General features: G+C 45.7%; 1 protein-coding gene across 2 annotated transcripts in view; it reads right to left on the bottom strand.

Moving 5' to 3' along the window:
* Positions 1 to 22,404, bottom strand: part of MCF2L2 (MCF.2 cell line derived transforming sequence-like 2) — a 320,576-nt gene that overhangs the window by 165,202 nt on the left and 132,970 nt on the right. For both annotated transcript variants that reach the window (XM_037908688.2, XM_043522397.1), the window contains 7 exons: positions 19,362 to 19,511; positions 13,663 to 13,787; positions 9,797 to 9,911; positions 6,536 to 6,655; positions 4,699 to 4,890; positions 1,833 to 2,024; positions 1,225 to 1,402 (listed from right to left, as the gene is read on the bottom strand). In XM_037908688.2, the coding sequence (XP_037764616.1) occupies positions 1,225 to 1,402; positions 1,833 to 2,024; positions 4,699 to 4,890; positions 6,536 to 6,655; positions 9,797 to 9,911; positions 13,663 to 13,787; positions 19,362 to 19,511 (1,072 nt within the window). The remainder of the gene's footprint in view (positions 1 to 1,224; positions 1,403 to 1,832; positions 2,025 to 4,698; positions 4,891 to 6,535; positions 6,656 to 9,796; positions 9,912 to 13,662; positions 13,788 to 19,361; positions 19,512 to 22,404) is intronic.

The following is a 22,404-nucleotide window of genomic DNA, read 5'->3' as shown; positions in this document are numbered from 1 at the left end:
AGACTTGAAATGAGACGAAGGTTTCTAACCATCAGAGGAGTGAAGTTTTGGAATAGCCTTCCAAGGGAAGCAGTGGGGGCAAAAGATCTATCTGGCTTTAAGATTAAACTCGGTAAGTTTATGGAGGAGATGGTATGATGGGATAACATGGTTTTGGTAATTAATTGATCTTTAAATATTCATGGTAAATAGGCCTAATGGCCTGTGATGGGATGTTAGCTGGGGTGGGATCTGAGTTACCCAGGAAAGAATTTTCTGTAGTATCTGGCTGGTGAATCTTGCCCATATGCTCAGGGTTTAGCTGATCGCCATATTTGGGGTCGGGAAGGAATTTTCCTCCATGGCAGATTAGAAGAGGCCCTGGAGGTTTTTCGCCTTCCTCTGTAGCATGGGGCACGGGTCACTTGCTGGAGGATTCTCTGCTCCTTGAAGTCTTTAAACTACGATTTGAGGACTTCAATAGCACAGATATAGGTGTGAGGGTTTTTTTTGTAGGAGTGGTGGGTGAAATTCTGTGGCCTGCGTTGTGCAGGAGGTCAGACTAGATGATCAGAATTGTCCCTTCTGACCTTAGTATCTATGACTCTATGAAACTAAGTGGACTCAGCTCGTCAGCTGAGGATGGTTAAAAGGGAGACAGGAAGAGATAAGAGAGGGGTAGGCTGATAGGGAAGCCCAGAGAAGCTCAGGATCTCAGGGAGATGAGAGCTCTCCCACCTTCTCCTCTGGGTCTGGGAGAAGATAAAAGCCATAGGCTGTGGGGAACAAGCCCTTGTTTAGCATGTTGTAAATAAAACACATGGTGTTGAACTTGTCACTGGAGCATGCGAGGATTGTGTGCCACATGGAGTGCAGTGTGAGGTAACCCTGCCCTCTGACAGGGAGTTGTAGGGTGACAAGATGTCCCAATTTTATAGGGACAGTCCTGATTTTGGGGTCTTTTTCTTATATAGGCTCCTATCACCCCCCCATCCCCTGAACTGATTTTTCACCTTTGCTGTCTGGTCACCCTAGGGAGTTGGAAGTTTTCTTGGTAGATCCGTAACCCGATTCGCCCTTACCTACCTCTGCATGTGCATGAATATTTCACATCTGATTCTGAAGCCTGGGCTCACGATGCTTGCACTGAATCTCAAGCGTAAGCTTTCATTTTGGTTATAGGACTGAACAGAATGGTGAGAACAGAATTGGTGTCTCCCCGAAAATCTTCTCTCTGAGGCTTACCTAATGGTGCCGGTCTGGTGCTCTTAGGTGATGCTCGCTTGGGGGAGGACTCAGGATGCGGGGCGACAGGTTGTACCGGCCGAGTCTGCTTGGCTGCCAGCTTCTTCAAACTCACTTGCCTCTTGTCAAACATTTCTTGCACGTCTTCTAATTTTTGTACAACTTTTTGGGCATTGGCCTGTAGGCAGAACAGATGTGGAGCAGATGTCATTCACAGATGGACGGAACACTAGGATGGGATCCTTGCACCCCAACCTCAGAACAACAGCATTAGGCGGTAGCATACCCTGCATTCGGTCTTAGAATAGTGCAGCAGCTGCTCTCTGCAGGCACTGTACTCCCACTGAGTGCCTCCCTCTACACACTCCCTGACACAGGCTTTGGGGTGCTACCCCGAAGGGACTCCTTGTGTGATTAAGGACTACTCGTATGAGGAAAGGCCATTGCTCCAAGTGTCCACATTTGGGAATAGTTTGCTATCATAGATCTCCTTTCGCATTTCCATCTGAACCGAAGCCATGAGAGAATATGTGAAGTGTGTATTTTGAAATTCACTGCTGGTCTGTAGGAAGTTTAAATGGGCAGTGTAAAAATTCAACAAGCGTTACCTTTATTTCAGGGGTTAGAATCATGTCGAACTGGTTGTAGAATTCCTTAGGGTTAGACAACTGGTGTTCCTTAGCGGTTCCCAGGAATTTCTCTATGTCACACAGCGCAGTTTCGGCTCCCTCTTGTGATTGGCACTTGTCCACAGCTTGAGACGCTAAGAGGTAGATTCCAGCTTCACACCAGTGCCTGGCCTTTAGAAGAAAACAGAGCTATTAGGACTTTGCAATAATGGCACAGTCTGAGGCTTCAACGCTGCTGCTTCTTGCCCACTATTTGAACAGAAATAACACTCTTCAATACCACCAACATGCCCATGTTGGTACAACAGCGTCAAGGCTGTGAGCAGTTCTCAAGATGCACTGTGCATTAAAAACAAGGCGCCACAGTAAAGTCTATGGGGCCAAATATGACCCAGGGTAACCCCACTGACTCAGCACTGTGCTTCAATGGAGTTGCATGCCAGCACAGAATTGGACTCACTGTATTGAATTTAAACAAAAGCAAGAAAGTCTAGTGTCTGTCATTCTATCATTAATCCACTTTGTAGTGCTACTCACTGGAGGGGTCTCAGGACAGTTCCTTCAGCAATCCACCTTCACAACAGGCTAGGCAGAGGATAAATTGACACTCAACTCTGATTCCCTCCTTACCGGCTTTAAAATATTGCACTATTGATGATGACTTCATTTTAAAAAATTATTGAATGGCCTTCCATTTTTGTAAACAGCAGAACAACGTTAAAAAATAGATTCTTTTTCAGCTAGCTACCCCAAAACATGTCTGCGATACTGTCAACATAGCCAGATGTCTCCTGTCACAAAACCAACATCCTATCTTTACTGCTGCAAAAACACTAAGTTATTGTGCAAAAGAAAAGAAACTGCCCTGGGGCTTAAGTCATGCACCAAGTTGCAAGCCAAATTGATTTTAAAGTGACAGAGTCAAATGTTTGCATTATAAACTCGCTGTTTCAAGACAACAGCTAAACCTTCACAGGCTAACTGTACCGTTCCTTGAGACATCAGATTGTGTCCTGTAACTCTGTCTGAGTAGCTATACTGTACTCTGTGTTACTTGAAAAATACCCTGAAGCAATTAGACATACTCTTCTGTCCGATGAGTCACTGGCAGCTGAAACAACAAGGAGTCCGGTGGCACCTTAAAGATTAACAGATTAGTCTGTTAGTCTTTAAGGTGCCACCGAACTTCTTGTTGTTTTTGTAGATACAGACTAACACGGCTACCCCCTGATACTGGGAGCTGAGAAAGCAGGGCATGTGGGAAGATCCAACCCACAGCTTGTATGTAAAGTAGGACAGAGGATAGCTATTTTTTCTTGATAGTGATTTATGCTAATAGAGTAAATAGCTGATATAGTAGGTAGACTCTGCTGGCTGAGGGGTTTCCATTCACTTAGAACAAGTCATCCACGAAACAACAGATTGGATTTGACAAGCACAGTGTTTAATCGCCCGATGCACTTCAGTTCCAAGGGATACTCCCACTCTGCAGGGCACATGCCTATGGCTGCACACGCAGTGAGGCCCCAGCGCCTTCTTGTGCTTGGCACTTCTCCAGGGTGCGTCTTGGCTTGCCACCCACATGTGTAATTGACTAAGGCATGGTAGGAGCTACGTGCACTGAGCAGGAGGCAGTGACTTGGATAAGTTCCCAGCTTTTCCTCAGGAATCTCCTTCTGGATGAAGCCTAGATCTTCTTTTTCTGCATTCCCAATCACCAATAGCAATTTGTCCCATTAATAATCAGTAAATAATTTGCACATGTACCTTTCACTTGCAGGCCTCAAAGCCCTTTACAAAGGCAGATAAGTACAGGACCCCAAAGTCACACAGGGGCAGAGCTGGAAATAGAAGCCAGGTGTCCTGTCACCCAGCACTGTGGTCAGCCCATCTGACCACAGCTGTCCTCATCAAATGGAAACAGGAATATCCTTAAGTATATTAACTGTGCCCTGTACCTGAGCCCAGATCTGCAAACAATCTCTAAATTTACAGATCCATCCTGTGAGGTGCTGATCACATCCTGTGACATGCTGAGCACCCTCACGTCCCATCATATTATAGATGTAAAGAGCAGCCCGCCACAATTCACTGTCACACCCCACTGACTTCAATGAGGTTGTTGGCCCAACATAGGAACTAAGAATAATCTGCCCAGATAGTAAAGGGTGGTTACAGTATTTGCTTCAAATCTCCCTTGGCACTAGCACAAGATAGAGTAAATGGATTCGTAAGGGAGGCCAGAGGGTTTCATTAGCGCCGTCTCACTTTGTTTAACATTCAGTTCAGATAAGTACCTATGAGTCCAGATAGAGAACTGAACCTTATCTGAACTCCTCAAACCTCTTGGGTCTGTAAAGCTGGGCTAGGAATCTCACAAATAGGTTTTCTGGTAATTCTTGCCTCAAATCCGGCTGAAAATACCACAAGACCAGTCACTTTCTCATGGCATTTGAGCATTTCTGCTTCCCATCCCAGCCAGGTCATGGAAGTGTAGAGAAGCTTGAAAACAAAAGAATGTAACAAGCAGCGAACTGATCATTGGCAAGCCCCAACTGAGGCTTGGTCCATGTTTTAGGTTTAGCTGACTTCTTATTTTACCTCAAGCCCTAGTTTTAACGCTCCTAACTGTATAATTCAGGGAAACCACTGTTCTCTTTTATGCTACCCATTCTCTCTCCCCTTTCTGAGGCGGATACCATGACTGGTTGCCCGCAGCTGTGCCTAGTAGCTGATTGGGGGAAATGGTGAACATGCTTTTCTCTAACCCCAAATATGTGATCCCTTAACCCGTTATTTTTTCATGGAGCATTACTAGTGCTTTCCTATAGGAAGACTTGCTCACCTTGTCTAACTGCTTATGCAGCTCAAGGGACTTTCCCAAAATATCGTATTTCTTCTTAGTCTCATTGGTAAAGTCATCACAGATACGCCTGAGTTCAACACACTTTGGCCTAATGGAGTCGACTGCATAATGGTTGTTTTGGATGAGCTGGTCTCCATGCAGAGCTAGTGCCTGGGCCTTTTCCAAAGGTTCCTGCACAATTAACAAGAAGAAATGAAAAACCATCACACTCTAAAGGATGAGCCTAGTCTAGATGACTCCTCTATAATTTCTGATGAAGCCTAGAGCTCCAGGTTGGTTCATTAAATAATTTGCACATATACCTTTCACCTGCAGGCCTCAAAGCCCTTCACAAAGACAGATAAGTACAGGACCCTAAAGTCACACAGGGGCAGAGCTGGAAATAGAAACCAGGTGTCCTGTCACCCAGCATAATCATTCTTTTGGCTGACACCTTGTATTGTTTCACACCTGCCTTGAAGACTGACTTCATGATCTGTGAGGCTGGCTTATTTCCGTTGCCTTGCAGATGTGCAGCTGACTCTGTAGGCTAAATCCAGAAGTCAGTCTAAGGGACTCTCAGTTGCCGTAATTTATGCCATAGGCACCGACTTTCTAATGTGCCAGGAGATGCTCCTCGGCTCCGCCCAAGGCCCCAGCCCGCCCTGCCTTTTCCCACCCCCACTCCACCCCTGCCCTGCCTCTTACCACCCCCACTCCTCCCTCTCCCCAAGCACACCCCACCCTCGCTCCTCCCCCCAGCACCCCCTGCACGCTACCAGAACAGCGGACTGCAGTGGGCGGGAGGCGCTGGGGCGAGGGAGAGGTGCTGATCAGCAGGGCCGCCAGTGGGTGGGTGGTGCTGGGGGGAGGGGGAGGTGCTGATGGGGGGGCTGCCGGTGGGTGCTAAACACCCACCATTTTTTTTCCGTGGGTGCTCCAGCCCTGGAGCACCCACGGAGTCGGCGCCTATGATTTAGGTCTTCTTCTCCCTCCTCACTGTGTACATTACACCAATTCAGACGCAATGGGCTATGCTCAGAGGTGATGTTTAAGAGGTGCAAATTGTACATCAGTATGTGTGGTATAATAAATTGCACATCGAGGAGAGTGAGAAGAAGGTGCAAGCTATGCCAGTTTGGACTCATTTACTTCCACGGCAGAACCGGGAAGAAAATCCAAGTCTACTGGATCTCAGCTGCACGCTTTAGACACAAATCATCTTGTGCTTTTGCAACTGTTCATGTGAATTTGATGTTATTTAACTGATTCATTTGTTTGATGTTTCCTAATGACGGCAAACCTACTGATCATCACAGCTGACTGATGGAGTTATAAAGCCAAAAGATCTGGAAAAGAAAGGTTGTTTAATGCATGCTGAATCCCTTGCTGGAAATAGCTGCTCAGACAGCACTGACTTCTAGTAAAACAACATTGAAAGATGTCTAACTGGAGACTCTTTCAAACTTTGCTCACCCTGTGCTTTCAAGGTCCAAGAGATCAACCTGAACCAAGGCCCCAGATCCAAACCCTCCTGAGCTTTATCAGTGTTTGAATTCCAAAAGCAGATTTTGCAAGTGGCCCCTATATTTATCATGGACCAAATCAAACTGCCAGATCTGAACACCCTAGGAGGTTGGAGTAGTCGACATTTGGATCCAAACTTTAAAAGGCTGAGCTCATGCCCCTTTGTAAACATACCAACTCAATAGTATGTAACCGCAGTTTCTGGTGGTGTCGCACAGAACAGTAAGTGTGGTGTGTGGACAAAGTTCTACAAGTGACTAATAGTAGCAATCTACAATAACTGAAACATGAAGTCCAGTAAAGTGCAAACCTGTCCTTTCTCTTCCAGTTGTTTCCGTTCCTTTAGGAGGTGCTCCACTCGAGTCACACTGTCTCCAATATCCGTGAAACCAGCTTGCGCTTCCATCAGATTATCCAGTTCCAGTTTTACCTACAAGAAACACAAATAGCCTCATATTATAACATCCACAGCCTCCTAGGACTTTATGGCGGTCACTATGCTGCACGCCATGGGCACTCAGAACTTCATGGTGACAGCAGTGATAGATCTCAATCCTCCTGCTCCACAAGCACCCGCCCCTGTAAGGGAGAAAATTCATGAGTTGCTAGCAGGGCTGTCCTTAGGATTTATGGGGCCCTATCCAGTATTATTATTAAACTGGTGCCCCTCTGACTGACGGCAGCTCGGGCTCGCATGTGTATTTTATATAAGGGTGGTCTTTTGAAGGATTTATTTAAAAAACTATGTGTCTGAAGATCCAAGCATTTAAGGCTAAAGATGAATACTCAGATTGTGCATCTAAAAATCTACGCAAGGAATTTTTAGAGATGTGATTTTATAATCTTCAGAAATCTTCACACTAATGAAATATTTTTAAAGCAAATTTTAAACTAAGGTCCTGTAGACTAACATGTTCTGAGTAAATATTACAGTAATGCACAACTGGTTTTGTCAGTAAATTCAGAAACTGAGGGCTTGTCTACACTGCGAAGTTGTCGACAAAACTTTTGTCTTTCACGGGTACTTAAAAAAGCCCCCCAGCAAGAGACAAAAGTTTTGCCGATGCAAGTGGCAGTGTGAACGCAGCTTTGTCGGCAGGAGCACTCTCCTGCCGACAAAGCTAACGCCGCTCGTGGGGCTGGAAGTATTTTGTTGGCAAAAGTGCCAACAAAGTACCGAAAAAAGTGTTGACACAACCTTGTCGCTAAAAGCTGCGTGGTGTAGACAAGCCCTGACAGTATATACCTGGGGGTTGGCAAATGCCTGTTTAAATGGCTTTGTTACCACTTTAATGGCTCTTTAACAGTTTAAATGTTGTGCTAATAGGTCTGGTAGGCTAGAAGGCTTTTTCACTTAAAAAAAACAAAACAAAACAGTAGGCGAACACTTCAACCTCTCTGGCCACTCAGTAAAAGACTTAAGGGTGGCAATTTTGCAACAGAAAAGCTTCAAAAACAGACTCCAAGGAGAAACTGCTGAGCTTGAATTCAGAGTAACAGCAGTGTTAGTCTGTATTCGCAAAAAGAAAAGGAGTACTTGTGGCACCTTAGAGACTAACCAATTTATTTGAGTATAAGCTTGAAGCTTATTTGAGCTGCATCCGATGAAGTGAGCTGTAGCTCACGAAAGCTTATGCTCAAATAAATTGGTTAGTCTCTAAGGTGCCACAAGTACTCCTTTTCTTTTTGAGCTTGAATTAATATGCAAACTAGATACCATTAACTTGGGTTTGAATAGAGACTGGGAGTGGCTGGGTCATTACACATATTGAATCTATTTCTCTATGTTAAGTATCCTCACACCTTCTTGTCAACTGTCTAAATGGGCCATCTTGATTACAAAAGTTTTTTTCTCCTGCTGATAATAGCTCATCTTAACTAATTAGCCTCTCACAGTTTGTATGGCAATTTCCAACTTATCTGTATGTATATATATTCCTTCTTACTATATGTTCCATTCTATGCATCCGATGAAGTGAGCTGTAGCCCACGAAAGCTTATGCTCTAATAAATTTGTTAGGCTCTAAGGTGCCACAAGTACTCCTGTTCTTTTCACTTTTAAGTACCAGATCCCCTCCGGAGGAAGACTCACCAGACTGCAGCAGCCAGCTGTGGTGGGAGCCTGCAGGAAGGGTCAGATTAGAACAGGGATAGGAAGAGGCAGGACAGTGGACACTAAGACCCAGGGGTGCCTCAAATTTTCAGGTGCCCTGCGCAGCTGCCTATGCTTAAGGATGGCCCTGGTTGTTAGCAGTCCAGGGCCTATGATAAAAAGAAACTAAGCAATTCTTAGTCCTTCCAGTAGAGGATGGTGGGAGACACACTACCCAGTTGGCTGTGCAGCATTACCATGTTACTCAATCATTTAGTGAATACGTACGAGGACCCTATAAGGATGGAGCAGCTTCCACTTGAGACTTGCTTAGTACCTGGCTTCTAATGGCTTAGCCAGATCAAAACGCCCTTTGGGATCGCCTGGTGGAGCTTCCTGCTCATTCCTTCCCCCCCAGCATTTTTTAATCAAAATACGTTTTTGACAGAAGTTTTCTTGCCCGCTCTGTCCACACACACTCGGTCCAATCTGTGGCTGAAGGCCTCTGGTAACTGACGACGTCCACCCTGGACTATGGCCAACATTTGGCAGAGATGGGTCGAGCCTAAAATCAATCGGGTATTTCAAAGGATTATTGGGGTCTTTAATGAACCTACTCCAATAATTTTCAGTGTGCTTATGTAGCAGGGGAGTTTGGCAGGCTTTTGCTGAACTGGGATCTGAAGCCCCTCTTTCAGTGCACCAGATTAATGAGTGGCTTGGATTCAATGGTAAAAGTCACATACGATGAACAGGCAAACATAGTCTACTCCCATCTGTACCTGCTAGAGATGCTTGCATCCTTCCCTGGACTGACTCTTCTTCCCGTACTAGCAACTGTTTCTCAGACAGTCTTCCTCCCCACACATCTATCCCATCTGCCAAGGCATTCTTTTTGCTCCTTTGTCTGGGCTCTCGTCCTCCACCTAACACTGAGCCTTTGAGCTACTTTCTAAATGGAAAAGCTGCTCTACGTCATGGCAGAGGAGTGCAACTGGCTATGCACAACACAGTCCACCTGCCATTCTGTTCTTGTTGCCTTACTGAGTTGGGGCCACTCAAATTTAAGGGCATGGAACCCAAGCATTCTGCATTAATCCACCTCTAGTTGTACAATTAAGGCCTTACTCAAAGCCTATTGAAGTCCATAGAAAGATTTCTATGGATTTCAATGGGCTTTGGATCAGCTCCTTATCAAACATCAATTCCTTCAAGATGCTAATACTTTGCATGAGGCTACCCAATAATTCTACCAAGAAGTGTATCATTCTAATTCTTCCTTTCTTACTGTGGCTTATTGAGATACCATGTGACATTTGATAACTGGTTGGAGTTTCATTTTAGAATATGTGGTTCCTATTTCATTATGAAGATGTCTTTTTTTGATGAACAATATACACTGATTAGAATAGCTATCTGGAAACGTTTGAGATGATTTACCAGAAAAGAAAGTCTATATTTAAGAAATAAGTAAAATACCTCTCTGAAATCATGTTCAAAGTGTCGGAGCTGCAGGCACTGTTCCAGTTTTAGGTGATGTTTGGACCAAAATTGATCAAAAGCCTTTTCTGTTTCATCCAACTGAGCCAATAACCTGTTAAGAAATTAATTGGAGAGTGAAAATCACTTGATATTTATGAGTGCGTTGTTGTTTAGTGAGCTAGTTATGCAGCGAAGGTGAAATTCAGCCAGGTGTTTAGGGATTACAGAAGGTGTCTTCAAAGCAGAGCAGACAGACAGGGAGAGGTTGGGGACTCTTCACCACACATATGAGGCAGAGCTGGGCTTCACACTGATTCTGGAGAAGCAATGTGGAACGGAGTTTCGCAGTGGGCTAGAGGAGGAGGAGGAGACCAATGAGTCTGTGACTACATGTATTCAGTGGCCATAAACCCTTACAGAGGGGATGCACAGGGGCTGCAGTCCCTCTTACTGGGCTGGAGTAGCAACTGCAGAGTTGTTCCATGCACAGCGTGTGGGCTTGGGGGTGAATTCTCTCTCCCTCCTAGTTTCCACTTAGTTCTTCAACAAAGTTAATTTATTCCACCTTTGTGCAAAGTGTGTAAATTTCACTCATTCACTTAAAGAATGTTTAAAGTAGGCGCCTATAGCTTGTCATTCCAGACTCGTCCATCAAGTCCAATATCTTACCTGTGGCAGTGAACTATTCCTAGGGCAAGTACTATAGGTTAACATAGTTGGTCAGCTGTGCAATGCTGTAGGAGGGGAGCGGTGTGAAAAACTTCCTTCCCCGATGCAATCAACTAATGCTCTACGCATGCAATTTGCCCCCTGTTTTAGCATGAAACTTTGACTAGTACTAATGTGCTCTGCTTATATATTATTGTTCTTTTGGCTTTTGCATCAAGTGCCTGTAATTTCCAAAGGTTGGTTGTTGACCACACTAACAACTTGAGAGGTGAGCAGAAGTCAATTGAAAATTCCCTAACCATCTTTTGCCCACAGCCCAGCATAAACCAGTTGTTTAAAGGTCACACTAAAGGAGACTTCAAACAATAGTCCCTGACACTGTGGTAGAACAGCTACAAAACAAGGTACAAAGAGCTTATACAGAGCAATTGGCAAGTCAGCAAGCAAGTCAGCAGGTGTTTTGACAGACGCTTCAGTGGGAACCAAGATTTGTCCCTATGTATTTAATGTAACCGGAAGGATAAACTGAAACACAAGGAAACAAGTTCTATGCACTGTTCTATCCACTCTCAGAAGGAATGCTGGATATATTTCCCATAGGCACAGTTTGACTCTGTTATGGCTCGCTCTCTCAGAACACAATCCCTCAGCTGCAGAAAAACCTAGGCATAACTGGCATTTCACAGCACTTGCTAGTTTCCAGTGCTATCCCAGACAACACTGCTTCACCCCAATTGGGACAAGCTGAAGTGTCTGCATGATGTTTAGTGCTTCACTTCCATTGCAGCACGATGTGTATTACAAGCTGCTGCACAGTGACTGTCAGCTCCATGACACTAAACAGAGTCCTTTGTGGGGAACAGGGAGGACATATCCATCTTGACTGAAGCTGTGGATGAGGCGCATTGCAGATTCTTCCATACCCCTTGTGATGTTGTATAGAAGGGAAGGTGACCATCTACGCTAATATGGTCACCGCTGTTGCAAAACTGTGGTAAATCTTAGACAAAGTATGCCTTGTAAGGTATCACTGGAAAAGTTGTAATCTGCTAAGTATTATTATCCTGTTTAGATGTGTGTATCATCATTGTACGTGACGTTATGAAACTTTGCTGCGTGTTTGTAACTCAAACTTGTCGTGAGTCTGGGAAACACCCCCAGGTTAGCCCTTCAGAAACAACAAAAGGAGCTGCGAATGTGAGCCTCTGCATGTCATTTCAGAGTCTACAGCCTAAGCAGTACATAGCATGCAAAAGGTGCAAACAAAATTTGCAATTCATATGAAGAACTGGTGGCCCAGCATGTACATCATGTAGTTGCTTAACTCTGTAACGCAGCCAGGATTTTCCAGGAGAGGGGTCAACATATAAAAGACAAGAACAAAAGGTGCCCCCCTAGATCTTTCCCCCCACATCTCTGGACTGATGAACTTTGACAAATTTTTGAACAAAGGATTGAGGTCCCCCATACTATTTGGGCAAATCCAGAGATATAAAAATCTATCAGATATAACATCCCTGTTAGCATTTTGGATTTACAAGCTTGAATTCACCTGTAATATAACTCACCCACTTTAAACCTCTGCTTAACTCTCATTTCTTTTCTTAGCTAATAAACTTGACTTAGTTACAGAAGTAATTGGCTGGCAGTGTTGTCTTTGGTGAGATCCTGAGCATCTGGTGACCTGGGGTGAGTGACCGATCCTTTGGGATTGGAAGAACCTAATGTGTGGTGATTTGTGGTTTTAATAACCTGTCACCACAGAAGTCCAGTTTATCTGGGTGATAATATAGGATGGAGTGCCTAAGGGGACTGCCGGTGGCTTCCTGGTGAACTAGTATAGTAGTCCAGAAACACACGTTTGTTGCTGGCTTGTGTGGCAGAGCGCTGACCTTGTCCCTGTGGGTCCCGCGCTTTCAGGCAGTTTATGCTAGCTTCACAGGCTCACTGCAACCCTCCATGTAGCCCTTCTCTCTCTAGGGCCAGAGATGCAGTCTACTAGGCCCTTTTCATCATAAGCCAGCAATGGAGGTTGGTGAGAGAACTCCCACAGTCTCTGTTGCTCCTACGGCCTCATGCCAAAACAGTTTAGCCTCCTGTCCTGACAGGGGCCTGTCTTCCCCTCCCAGAAGGTGTTTCTGTAGTGGTGGGTTGCGGGGAACCCGGGCCCGCCTTCTACTCCGGGTCCCGGCCCAGGGACCCTAATGGTAGCAGCTCGTGGCAGCCAACCTTTTACTGACAGAGTTGCTGTATTTCCCTGGGCCACTTCCCCACAACTCTCCTGCTTCTCCCTTCTTCACCCTTACCTTAGGGCTCCCTTACCAATGACTTGAGGGTGTCTTCATTAACCAGCCCTTCAGCCACACTTCCTCTTCTCTGGCTCCCTAGCTCCCCTCTGCCTGACTGGAGTGAGGCCTTTTATATTATCAGAGGGGCCTTAATTAGAGTCAGGTGGTCACATTAGCTTAATGGCCTCACCTGACTCTTTGCAGGTTAATTGGAGTCAGGTGTTCTCATTAGCATGGAGCAGACCCTGCTCTGGTCAGTCAGGGAACAGAAAACGGTTAATCCAGTGGCCAGTATATCTGCCTTCTGCTACTCTGCTGTACCCAACTGGCCTGGGTCTATCACACTTGGTTAAAGCTAATTATAGAATATACCACCAGTTTGGGAGCATCTGCCCAGTTTGGACAGTCTGACCGGAGATGGCTCTCTCAGCCGAGACCCGTTCCAGACACCGGTGACATCCCGGTTTAAGGGGAGCTCCTCCATCCACTGAACACTCCCACCAACACACACATACACGTTCTGTTTGAACATGTATGCAGGAATGCACCACTCCCACCTGGTTTAGGAGAGTGTGTGCGTGGGTGGGAGGGAGGGGGCGAGAAAGACTGCACATCAAGTCTTCGGCCTTGTAGTCAATAACCTCACCAAACAGGATGGAGGAGGCTCAAGGTTTCTTTGAACTGCCCTGTTAGTTTCACCAGTTAATGGCTCCTACCTAGACCTTCCTCACACCAAACATGCAGTAGCATATTTCTATAAACTCACTGTGAATTAATGATTAAAAAAACAATTACCTATAAAGAATTATTCAGATTATTCAAATTGAATTCAAATTAGGATTCAAATCACATTTGCATGTTTCAGGTCAGTTAGCAACCTGGAGGATGTAATCCCAATTCACCAACCTTTCCACCGTCGCTACATTTTCGAGCTCATCTGGACTGAGTTTGCTGGCGGAGCTCCGCGTGACTGGCTCTCTAATACAAGTCAGTAGTGTGGCCCCCTGCTTCACAGCTAGTTTCAGCTCATCCTGGAGAGAGACAGGCAAACACACACACACACACACCAGTTCAAATAAGGTTTTACCAAATCCCAGGTTAAGTCGTTATTTTTCTCTCTCAAAGGAGAAGCACTACCATTGCCAGTGGAGGGTATTTCTGTAGGGATTGAACATTGGAACAAAGCAGGGGTGCTTGACAAGAAAGCTGCATTTAGTGACCTGCCTAGAATCGAAGAGATGCAGCCTGACATGATCAGTGCCAACAATGATTTTGGTGTCTCTTGAGGGACAGAATAATTCTAGAATTTTCTGGGTTTGTGACTGGCCAAAATTCTCCTTCCGTCATAGAGTTTAAGGCCAGAAGGGACCACTACATCATCTCGTCTGCCCTCCTATATATCACAGGGCACTAACACCGCTCAGCACCCACACACTAACCCCAACCATCAGAATCAGACCGAAGTATTGCAGACCACGGAAGACTAGATTATTCTGTGCCATAGGCAGAGACTAGGTGGAATTTTGGTGCACCAGTGCTCAAGACCCCCAAAATGGCTGGAAAATGATTAAATGAGATATACCCGGATAATCCTGGCAAGTGACCCATGCTGCAGAGAAAGGTGGAACCCCTCCCCGCCTCCCAAGATCACTGCCAATCTGTCCTGGGGGGAAAATTCCTTCCTAACCTCACATATGGCAACCATCAGATTAGTTACGATTGCTAACCTTGCCCATCTATAATCTGTTGTTATCCCCAGTAATCAACAGGTGTTACCTTCCTTTACCCAAATTCTTTTGCCCATTTATAAACAGTTAAAAAAATACCAAGAATGGACTCTCAATAATTTTGGAAATCAAACCCTGGTCTCAATTTACCAAAAAAAGGGCCCTACCACAAGTGGGCCCACTCACAAAAATGTAATCTCTGTTAAAAATTCTCCACAAAATGCATAAAAATATAACAGAGGTAAACCAGTTTATCATTTGGGTTCGGCCATTTCTGTTGTTTTGTTTAACATTTTCTCTTCCTTTCTTCAATAATAAAATAGGTATGGTTAATAAGTGCAGTTATTATGCTTGGCTTTGATCGTGGCGTTCCCCAAAGTAAGTGAAAAAACCCTACCACTAAAATAGTAGAAGTCACAACGCAAAGTTGGCTGTAAAAAAGGAAACAATCAGTAAGAGCTGCCCTTCTGTTTCTAAACTAAATATTTTTAGTAATTCTGAAAATATAATTTCTTGGCATTCAACTGAAAACGACCCCTTTCGGACTTGTAGTTTAGACAGTTTACAGGGCCAGAAAATGTCACCATTGAGATGTCCCAGCATACAATGGAACTCTGCTGAACAGCATGGCAAGAAAATCCTCCAAATATTAATGATTAAACTTGTTGAACTGGAGATATTTATGAAGTCATTGGGAGGTGAACTATCTGCTTCAATTACCTTTGGAAATAACCAAACAATCATTCATTTTCTGATATCGCTGTAAAACATATCTGAGAAGTTTTCAAAATAAATCATTTTTAAAATGTATAGTATGTACCTTCTAAAAATGAAACCTACATCTATCTCTGAGTTGTGAAGAATATGTATTAAGGTTCTAACCAACAAGAATTCACTTTTATGTAGAAATCCATGATTAAATCGAGTCTTCCTGACTAGTGATTTAAATCATGATTTAAATCAATTTGATTTAAATCAAATCCACCCTGAGCACTGCCCTAACCTCACAAGGGGTCTGTGAGGATAAACACATTAAAGATTGTGAGGCGCTCAAGTACTGTGGTAATGGAGCCCAGATAAGTACCCAAGGTGGATGGTAAATAGAGGCACTAAGTGAGCAGTTGTTTAAAGTTTGTTTTGACCAGAGATTAAAAGGAGGTTGATTCAGAATCACCAGTGGCCTTGTGCAATTTGCGGCCGTGGCTTGGTTTGAATGATAGCATGCTCCTTTTGTGTGGGATGGCACGGTAAGGAACTAGAGCTCTGAAATGCATTTTAAAGTCTTGTGAGGATTTCCGTGAAATAGCCTTTGCTACTTTTGCATACGTTTTTGTCTCACTGGGCTTCATTCTCACTCTCGGGCTGCCCAAAGGAAAGTCGCCTTCATTTTAAATCGTTGGAGGTGACAGAAGTTGTATTCAATGCTAACTGAACAGAGCAGGAGGGAGCTGATGCAATAGTTATTTGACAACACTAGAGGGAGCTCAGGGAAGGAGTCCAGGAAGGGGGAATAGCAAGATGGCAGAGAGCTGCTTCATCTATTTTTGTGAATTAATAAAAATTCAATTTTGTATTAGTGCTTCCCTCCTTCAGACAAAATTTTAATAATAGATCTTCCTCCTCCGGTTATGTGTATGAATTAGTTTCGTTGACGCAATCTGCCTCCGCTTTCTGCAGCAAAGCTCCTGAGACACTGAGTTACCTTACTTGGCATGCTCCCGTCTTTAATTATCCCCAGAATAAGGGTCTGATCCAAATCCCACTGAAATCAGTGGAAGTCTTTCCATTGACTTCACTGGGCTGTGAATCAGGCCCTATGCTTTCACTGGCCGGTGACTGGACCCTCGAGGCCCCACCCCTGCCCTGCCTCTTCCTCCAAGGCTCCACCCCCTTCTCCGCCTCTTCCCCCAAAGTCCTGCCCCGGCACACCGTGAGTCGCACAAGCAGCCTGGCCCTGGAGATGGCGGTGGCGGCTGCTGCACTGCCTCCTTCCTTCTGCTTAGGGTTGCCACCTTTTCCACAGATTAAAAAAAAACCAGCCAAACATCAGGGCTTGTCAAATGGCACCCGGACACACCAGCCAAAACCCAGACTGTCCGGGTGAAAACCAGATGGGTGGCAACCTGAGCTTTCATCAATCTATTCCATGCTAACTTCACAACTGATTTCAGAATGCTGAACTTCCAAGGCTGCCAAGAGGAAGGCAATGCAATTCAGCAGAGGGCCCTCACTTCTGTTCACTCAAACAGCTAATTAGCATCCTTCTAGTACAGTTACCTCTGCCAGAGCCATCTCAACAGCACACTGACTAATTAAGGTCTGCTCCTGCTTCAGCAGAAGTCAATGGCAAAGCTCCCATTGATTTCAGTGGAGCACCGTCTGGCCCTACTACGCCGCTGTTGTGTCCCAGCCAAAGGACAGAATAGATCCAAGTGAAAAAGCACGATATCTAGTCCCCTAATTTCAACCATTCCTATTAACTAGTTTCTGTCTGTTCAATGCTTTGAAAAGCTAAAGCGCTGTCTAAATCTACATGCCATTATGAGCCCTTAAACAAACATGCAAGGGAAGGACAAAGAAAAACTGTGGAAAGTATAGAGGAGTGAATTCAGTGGCAGGAGTGGTGTCAGGGAGAGAGACTCCTGTTAATCCTATTCTATCAAGAACTCTGCTTTGAAGTCAGCTGCATCTGCCCAAGATCCTATCAGAATCTCCTGAAAGGTGTGGTACTGGCAGTCCAGTGGATGCAGCTGCAAAACCCAAAAGCACACAATGGACCTGTCCAACAGCTGAAAAATCCACTCAGAATGCAAGAGCTGAAATGCAGCGAGAGAATGATTCTGTTCAACTCCACGGAGAGAAAGGATCTCACTGAATTTTAAGGCAACCCCCAACCACATGTGTGGCCTGGAAGACAGGGATTTAGGTTCCCGAGAATTCCCACCAGCAAGTGGACTTCATGGCTTGCCGTAAGAGTGCAATAACACGGTTTGCAATAACAGCCACACTCCTGTTGTTTTAACTTTTGTGCATTGATGCGCAGGGAGGGTGTTTCAACCCTTATTGATGCAACTCTGGCAACCATTCAGAAACATTCAAGTGCCATCCAATTCCCAGTCGGCGTTGCCCAGCTAAACTTCAGGCTCAGCAGAGATGCAGCACAAACATTCACAGCTGCAGCCTGCACTCGTCTGCACTGAAAACTCTTGTTCAGTGTACAATAGAACAAGAATAATTAGTAATATTCTACACTTACGTATACGTGTTTTAATTCTACAGATCACACACCCATCACAAAGCCTCTGGGTGCATTCACAGCTTAGATCCCCTCAACATGCAGAGGCCTCAAGGATCCCAAAGCACTTTACAAATGGATCAGATCATACCATGCGCTGAGAGTCATCATTGCACGCTGAAATCAATGGGTGTTGAAGGCACATGGGATTGTGTCCTTTATACACATAGCCCCACTGATATGCAGCTACCTAGGGGATAGGACAGCAGCTGGTGTGCTTCATCTTATAAGGGAAAAGAGATGTTTTGGGCCCAAGATACCAGGAAGAAAACCCTATTCTTAAGAAATCTACCATGGGATTTTTAGGGTATGTTTACACTGCAGTGTAAGCCCAGGAGTTGAACTCAGGCTCAAGCCTAGCCCCCCTTACATCCACCCATAAATCGCTCTAACACAAGGCTCAGACCCAGGGTCCCAGGACCCTACATGGGTGGAGGATCTGAGCCTGTGTCAAGCTGGAACCCTGGGTTCAAGTCCTATTGCTTTGCAGTGTAGACACAGCCCCCCTGGACTCACATTCTGGGAGTCCACCAAAAGCATCCCACAATCCCACAGGTCGACCTTCTTTGTCCTCTGGACAGTCAAGTTTTCCCACACTGCACCACAAACTAAGGGCTAGAATGGCCACATTTGGGGAGGAATTCTGGGATACGGGTGGTTGGACTCGGGCTGTATAATATACTGTAGATGCTGGAACCCGAGGCTGGAACCCAGGGTTCAACAATTCCTAATCTGGGGTTACAAATGAGTGTAGCTGCTCAAGCCCTAGGTTAACAAACCCCAGGTCTGCTAATCTGAGTTCCAACAACGTTGGGCATATATTGTACTATAGACATACCCTTTGTATGAGTACACACAGTAAACAAGACCTTATTTTTTAAGTTCTCTTCTGGAACACACACACACTCCGAAGAAGGTAGGAGGGCTCAGATGACATTGCCAGGATGTGACTGTGTGTTTTGAGAGGCCTCATCTGTATCAGCCTTTTTGGGGGAACTCTCCGCCTCTGGCACTAACCCTGGTGTTAATAACAATAGCCGTGCTGGAGTAGAGAAGCACTAGTACTTTCTACCTCCACGTCATCTACACCTGCTCTGAGCTGCCAGGTTTCCTGAAAGAAGCTAGCCTAGCCAGGGAGCGTAGGTATTTCACACCCGAGTCTTAGACCACTCCGCCATAACGTGGTTAGTGAGATTGCTAATGCCAGGCCCTGCCGTCTGAAAGGAACGAGGCAAAACCGACTTTTAGAGCCAATCTACAGCACAAGGTAAAACTCGTACCCACTCTGCCTCCAAACAACACAGGAAAAGCCAGTTCTCTACCAGGCAACCCCAAAAAGTCAGGACTCTTGTTCTAGCTCATCTATCGCCCGGCCTCTAGCATTAATTTAATGCCAGCTTCTGTAGCTTCCTAAAGTGTGTTAGGTAATTACTAGTTATGTGGCAAGTGGAAAAAAAAAATGGCACTTTATTTTTCACTCCTCCCTGGAGCACGCCAAGGCTGAATCAATGCAGAGAGCAAACCTGCTCTTGGGAAATCCTACATTGCACCAAGTGGCAAGGCTGTCACGCAGCATTACTCACCTTCAGCTTGTCGTGGTGCTGTGTGTGGGAGGAGAGGAGTTCCTCCGTGCACTGCACATCGTTGGGAAGCTCAGTCTCTGCCAGGTTCGTTCCAAAGGTCTGTAGCATCTGTGCTGTCGTTTTCACCGTCATGGCAAAGTTCTCAATGGCCTGGAAAGGCAGCAGCATTATACGGCATCACAAGCTGGTTATTTCACAGTTCAACAGTATTTCTTAGTGGATGGTACCATGCTTTGAAGCGGTGAATGTGACATACTGGTAAAGGGTGTCACGTCTCACCCTAGTGCAGGGGTTCTCAAACTGTGGGTCTGGACCCCATTTTAATGGGGTTGCCAAGGCTGGTGTTGGCCATGGGCCCCAGCAAGTCTGTAACCAAAGTGCAAGCTCCACCACCCAGGCCTGAAGCTAAAGCCAAAGGCCCACCACCCAGGCTAAGGTTACATGCCCCCCACCCAGGACAGACGCCCTTGGGCTTGAGCATTGGCCCCCCGGCCCATGGAGGAGCTCAGGCGGTAGGGCTCAGGTGGGCTCGGTCTTCGGTCCCCCCTCCTGGGGTCGTGTAGTAATTTTTGTTGTCAGAAGGGGGTCACGGTGCAATGAAGTTTGAGAACCGCTGCTCTAGTGGATGGTCCACTATGGGATAACAGGTTAATACTGCTACTAGCTAATGGAGTTAGTCCTTTAGCTCAAGCTGTAGAGTTCGGTGCTGAAGATCCCAGGTGCAAGTCCTGCTGACAAGCCAGGCAGCGCATCATTATATGGGGTAGATCAACAATTACAATCACTTCCATTTCCCTGCTGGAGAAATTCCCAGAGCTAATGTGACTTGCCCAAAGCCACAGGGGGTCGGTGTGGGAGCCAAGATTAAAATTTAAAGAATCCTGGCTCACAGTCCTGTGTGAAGCTCACTGGAATATTCTGCAATGTTGAAAACATTTATATAAGGCCTTGTCTAGGCTGAGGGGACACTGAGGTACTCAGCAAAGCTTTTTCCAGTTAATGTTTTTATAGTCAGATCCTCACTGAGGGAGAATATCCGTCTACATCTCACGTATCAGGATGTACAAATCCAGAATGCCCATCTGTACTTGAAGCAATATTCCACAGTCATCCCCTTCCATTCCTTTGCCCGTATTGCAATGGTCCCCAAACTTTTCATGGTCGCGCCCCCAAACCCTTACCTCGGCCACGCCCACACACAGCTGGGACCGGAAGCGGGGCTGTGGCTCCTGGGGGGAGAGGGGCATGGACAGGGGCAACCGGGCTGAGGCTGGGGCCTCAGCTGAGGGCGGATCTACAGCTGGGAGCAGAGCTGTGGCCGGGGGCAGGGCTGGGGCCGGGAATGGAAGCCATCACCGGGCCACGGTTGGGGGCCATGGCTGGGGGTGGGGTTGAGGCCCTGGCCGGGAGCGGAGCTGCAGATGAAGGTGGAGAGGGACTAGCTGATGCTCCCTCTCTACCTGCCCTTAGGAGCTAGCCTGGGCCCTGCAGCATGCCCTGAATGTTCCTCCATGCCCCCCTAGGGGGGCGTGCCCCACAGTTTGGGGACCACTGCCATATCATTATTGAAAACTTAACACAACTTTGAGTATTGTTGCCTCTCCATCCCTTGAATGCTTCTACACAACTATTTCTCACAACCAAATTGAGATGGATCAATTTTTATTTTATTTATTTATTTTTTTAAGATGAAAGTGAGAGTTATGAAGGCTATGGAAAGAAGCATGCGAACCCTTCAAACCACTCACTCCTATACTAGTCTTCCAGGGTGAAATACTTTGATCAAACTCATCCACTGTGACAAAAAGCTTTTTATCTTGCATCAAGTAGCTGCAGATTTTTTTCTTCATGTTACAAGAGCCCTGCCCTACTTTATTTAGGCACATGCAGAGATTGCATTCCTTATAGCTGCTAGCGATTGTTTTCTCTATCCCAAATGTTTACACTTGGACCAATCTAGCTGCAACTGTGCTCAGGAGGTTGTCAAGGCCAGTTATGCAATGCTTAGGTGGTGGCTGCTCGCTTGATTGCTGTGAGATTCCCCGTTCTGGTGAAGGCTGAAATTCTAGATTAACAACTCTGCTAGCGGCATGCTATGTGCTCAGTGTAAAACAAATATTGGGAGACTGCTACAAACGGGGCAGAGAAAAATTTTAACCAATAAACCCTGCCCCCCACCAACCCCCCCCCCGACACAGTTTCTATACCACATACACACCCAGCTTAGCATCTTCTGTCCATAATGCACAATGCAAACTTTCCTTTAGCTAATTTGTTTTTAAACTGAATGATGTTGCAAGTTTGTGACCGTTTGCAAAGCCCACAAATAATCCACGTTTCACCCTCTCCTGAAGGGAGAACAACTTCTGGTCTTTCGTAAAGGTATCTCTTCAGCACAGTTGAGACTCGGGGCCTGTTTCACTTCTTACTTAGGGTGAAATCCTGGTCCCACTGATAGGTTTCAGAATAGCAGCCGTGTTAGTTTGTATTCGCAAAAAGAAAAGGAGTACTTGTGGCACTTAGAGACTAACCAATTTATTTGAGCATAAGCTTTCGTGAGCTACAGCTCACTTCATCGGATGCATTCAGTGGAAAATACAGTGGGGAGATTTATATCCATAGAGAACATGAAACAATGGGTGTTACCATACACACTGTAAGGAGAGTGATCACTTAAGGTGAACTATTACCAGCAGGAGAGTGGGGTGGGGGGGGGGGGGGGAGGGAGGGAACTGTTGTAGTGATAATCAAGGTGGGCCATTTCCAGCAGTTGACAAGAACGTCTGAGGAAAACTATTTCCCCTTGTTTATTCCCCCCCCGGCCACTGTTCCTCAGATGTTCTTGTCAACTGCTGGAAATGGCTCACCTTGATTATCACTACAAAAGGTCCCCCCCCCACCCGCTCTCTTGCTGGTAATAGCTCACCTTAAGTGATCACTCTCATTACAGTGTGTATGGTAACACCCACTGTTTCATGTTCTCTGTGTATATAAATCTCCTCACTGTATTTTCCACTGAATGCGTCCGATGAAGTGAGCTGTA

Source organism: Chelonia mydas, chromosome 9 (assembly GCF_015237465.2).
Source record: "Chelonia mydas isolate rCheMyd1 chromosome 9, rCheMyd1.pri.v2, whole genome shotgun sequence".
Classification (NCBI taxonomy): domain Eukaryota; kingdom Metazoa; phylum Chordata; order Testudines; family Cheloniidae; genus Chelonia; species Chelonia mydas.
This window is presented reverse-complemented; position numbering and strand designations above follow the sequence as displayed.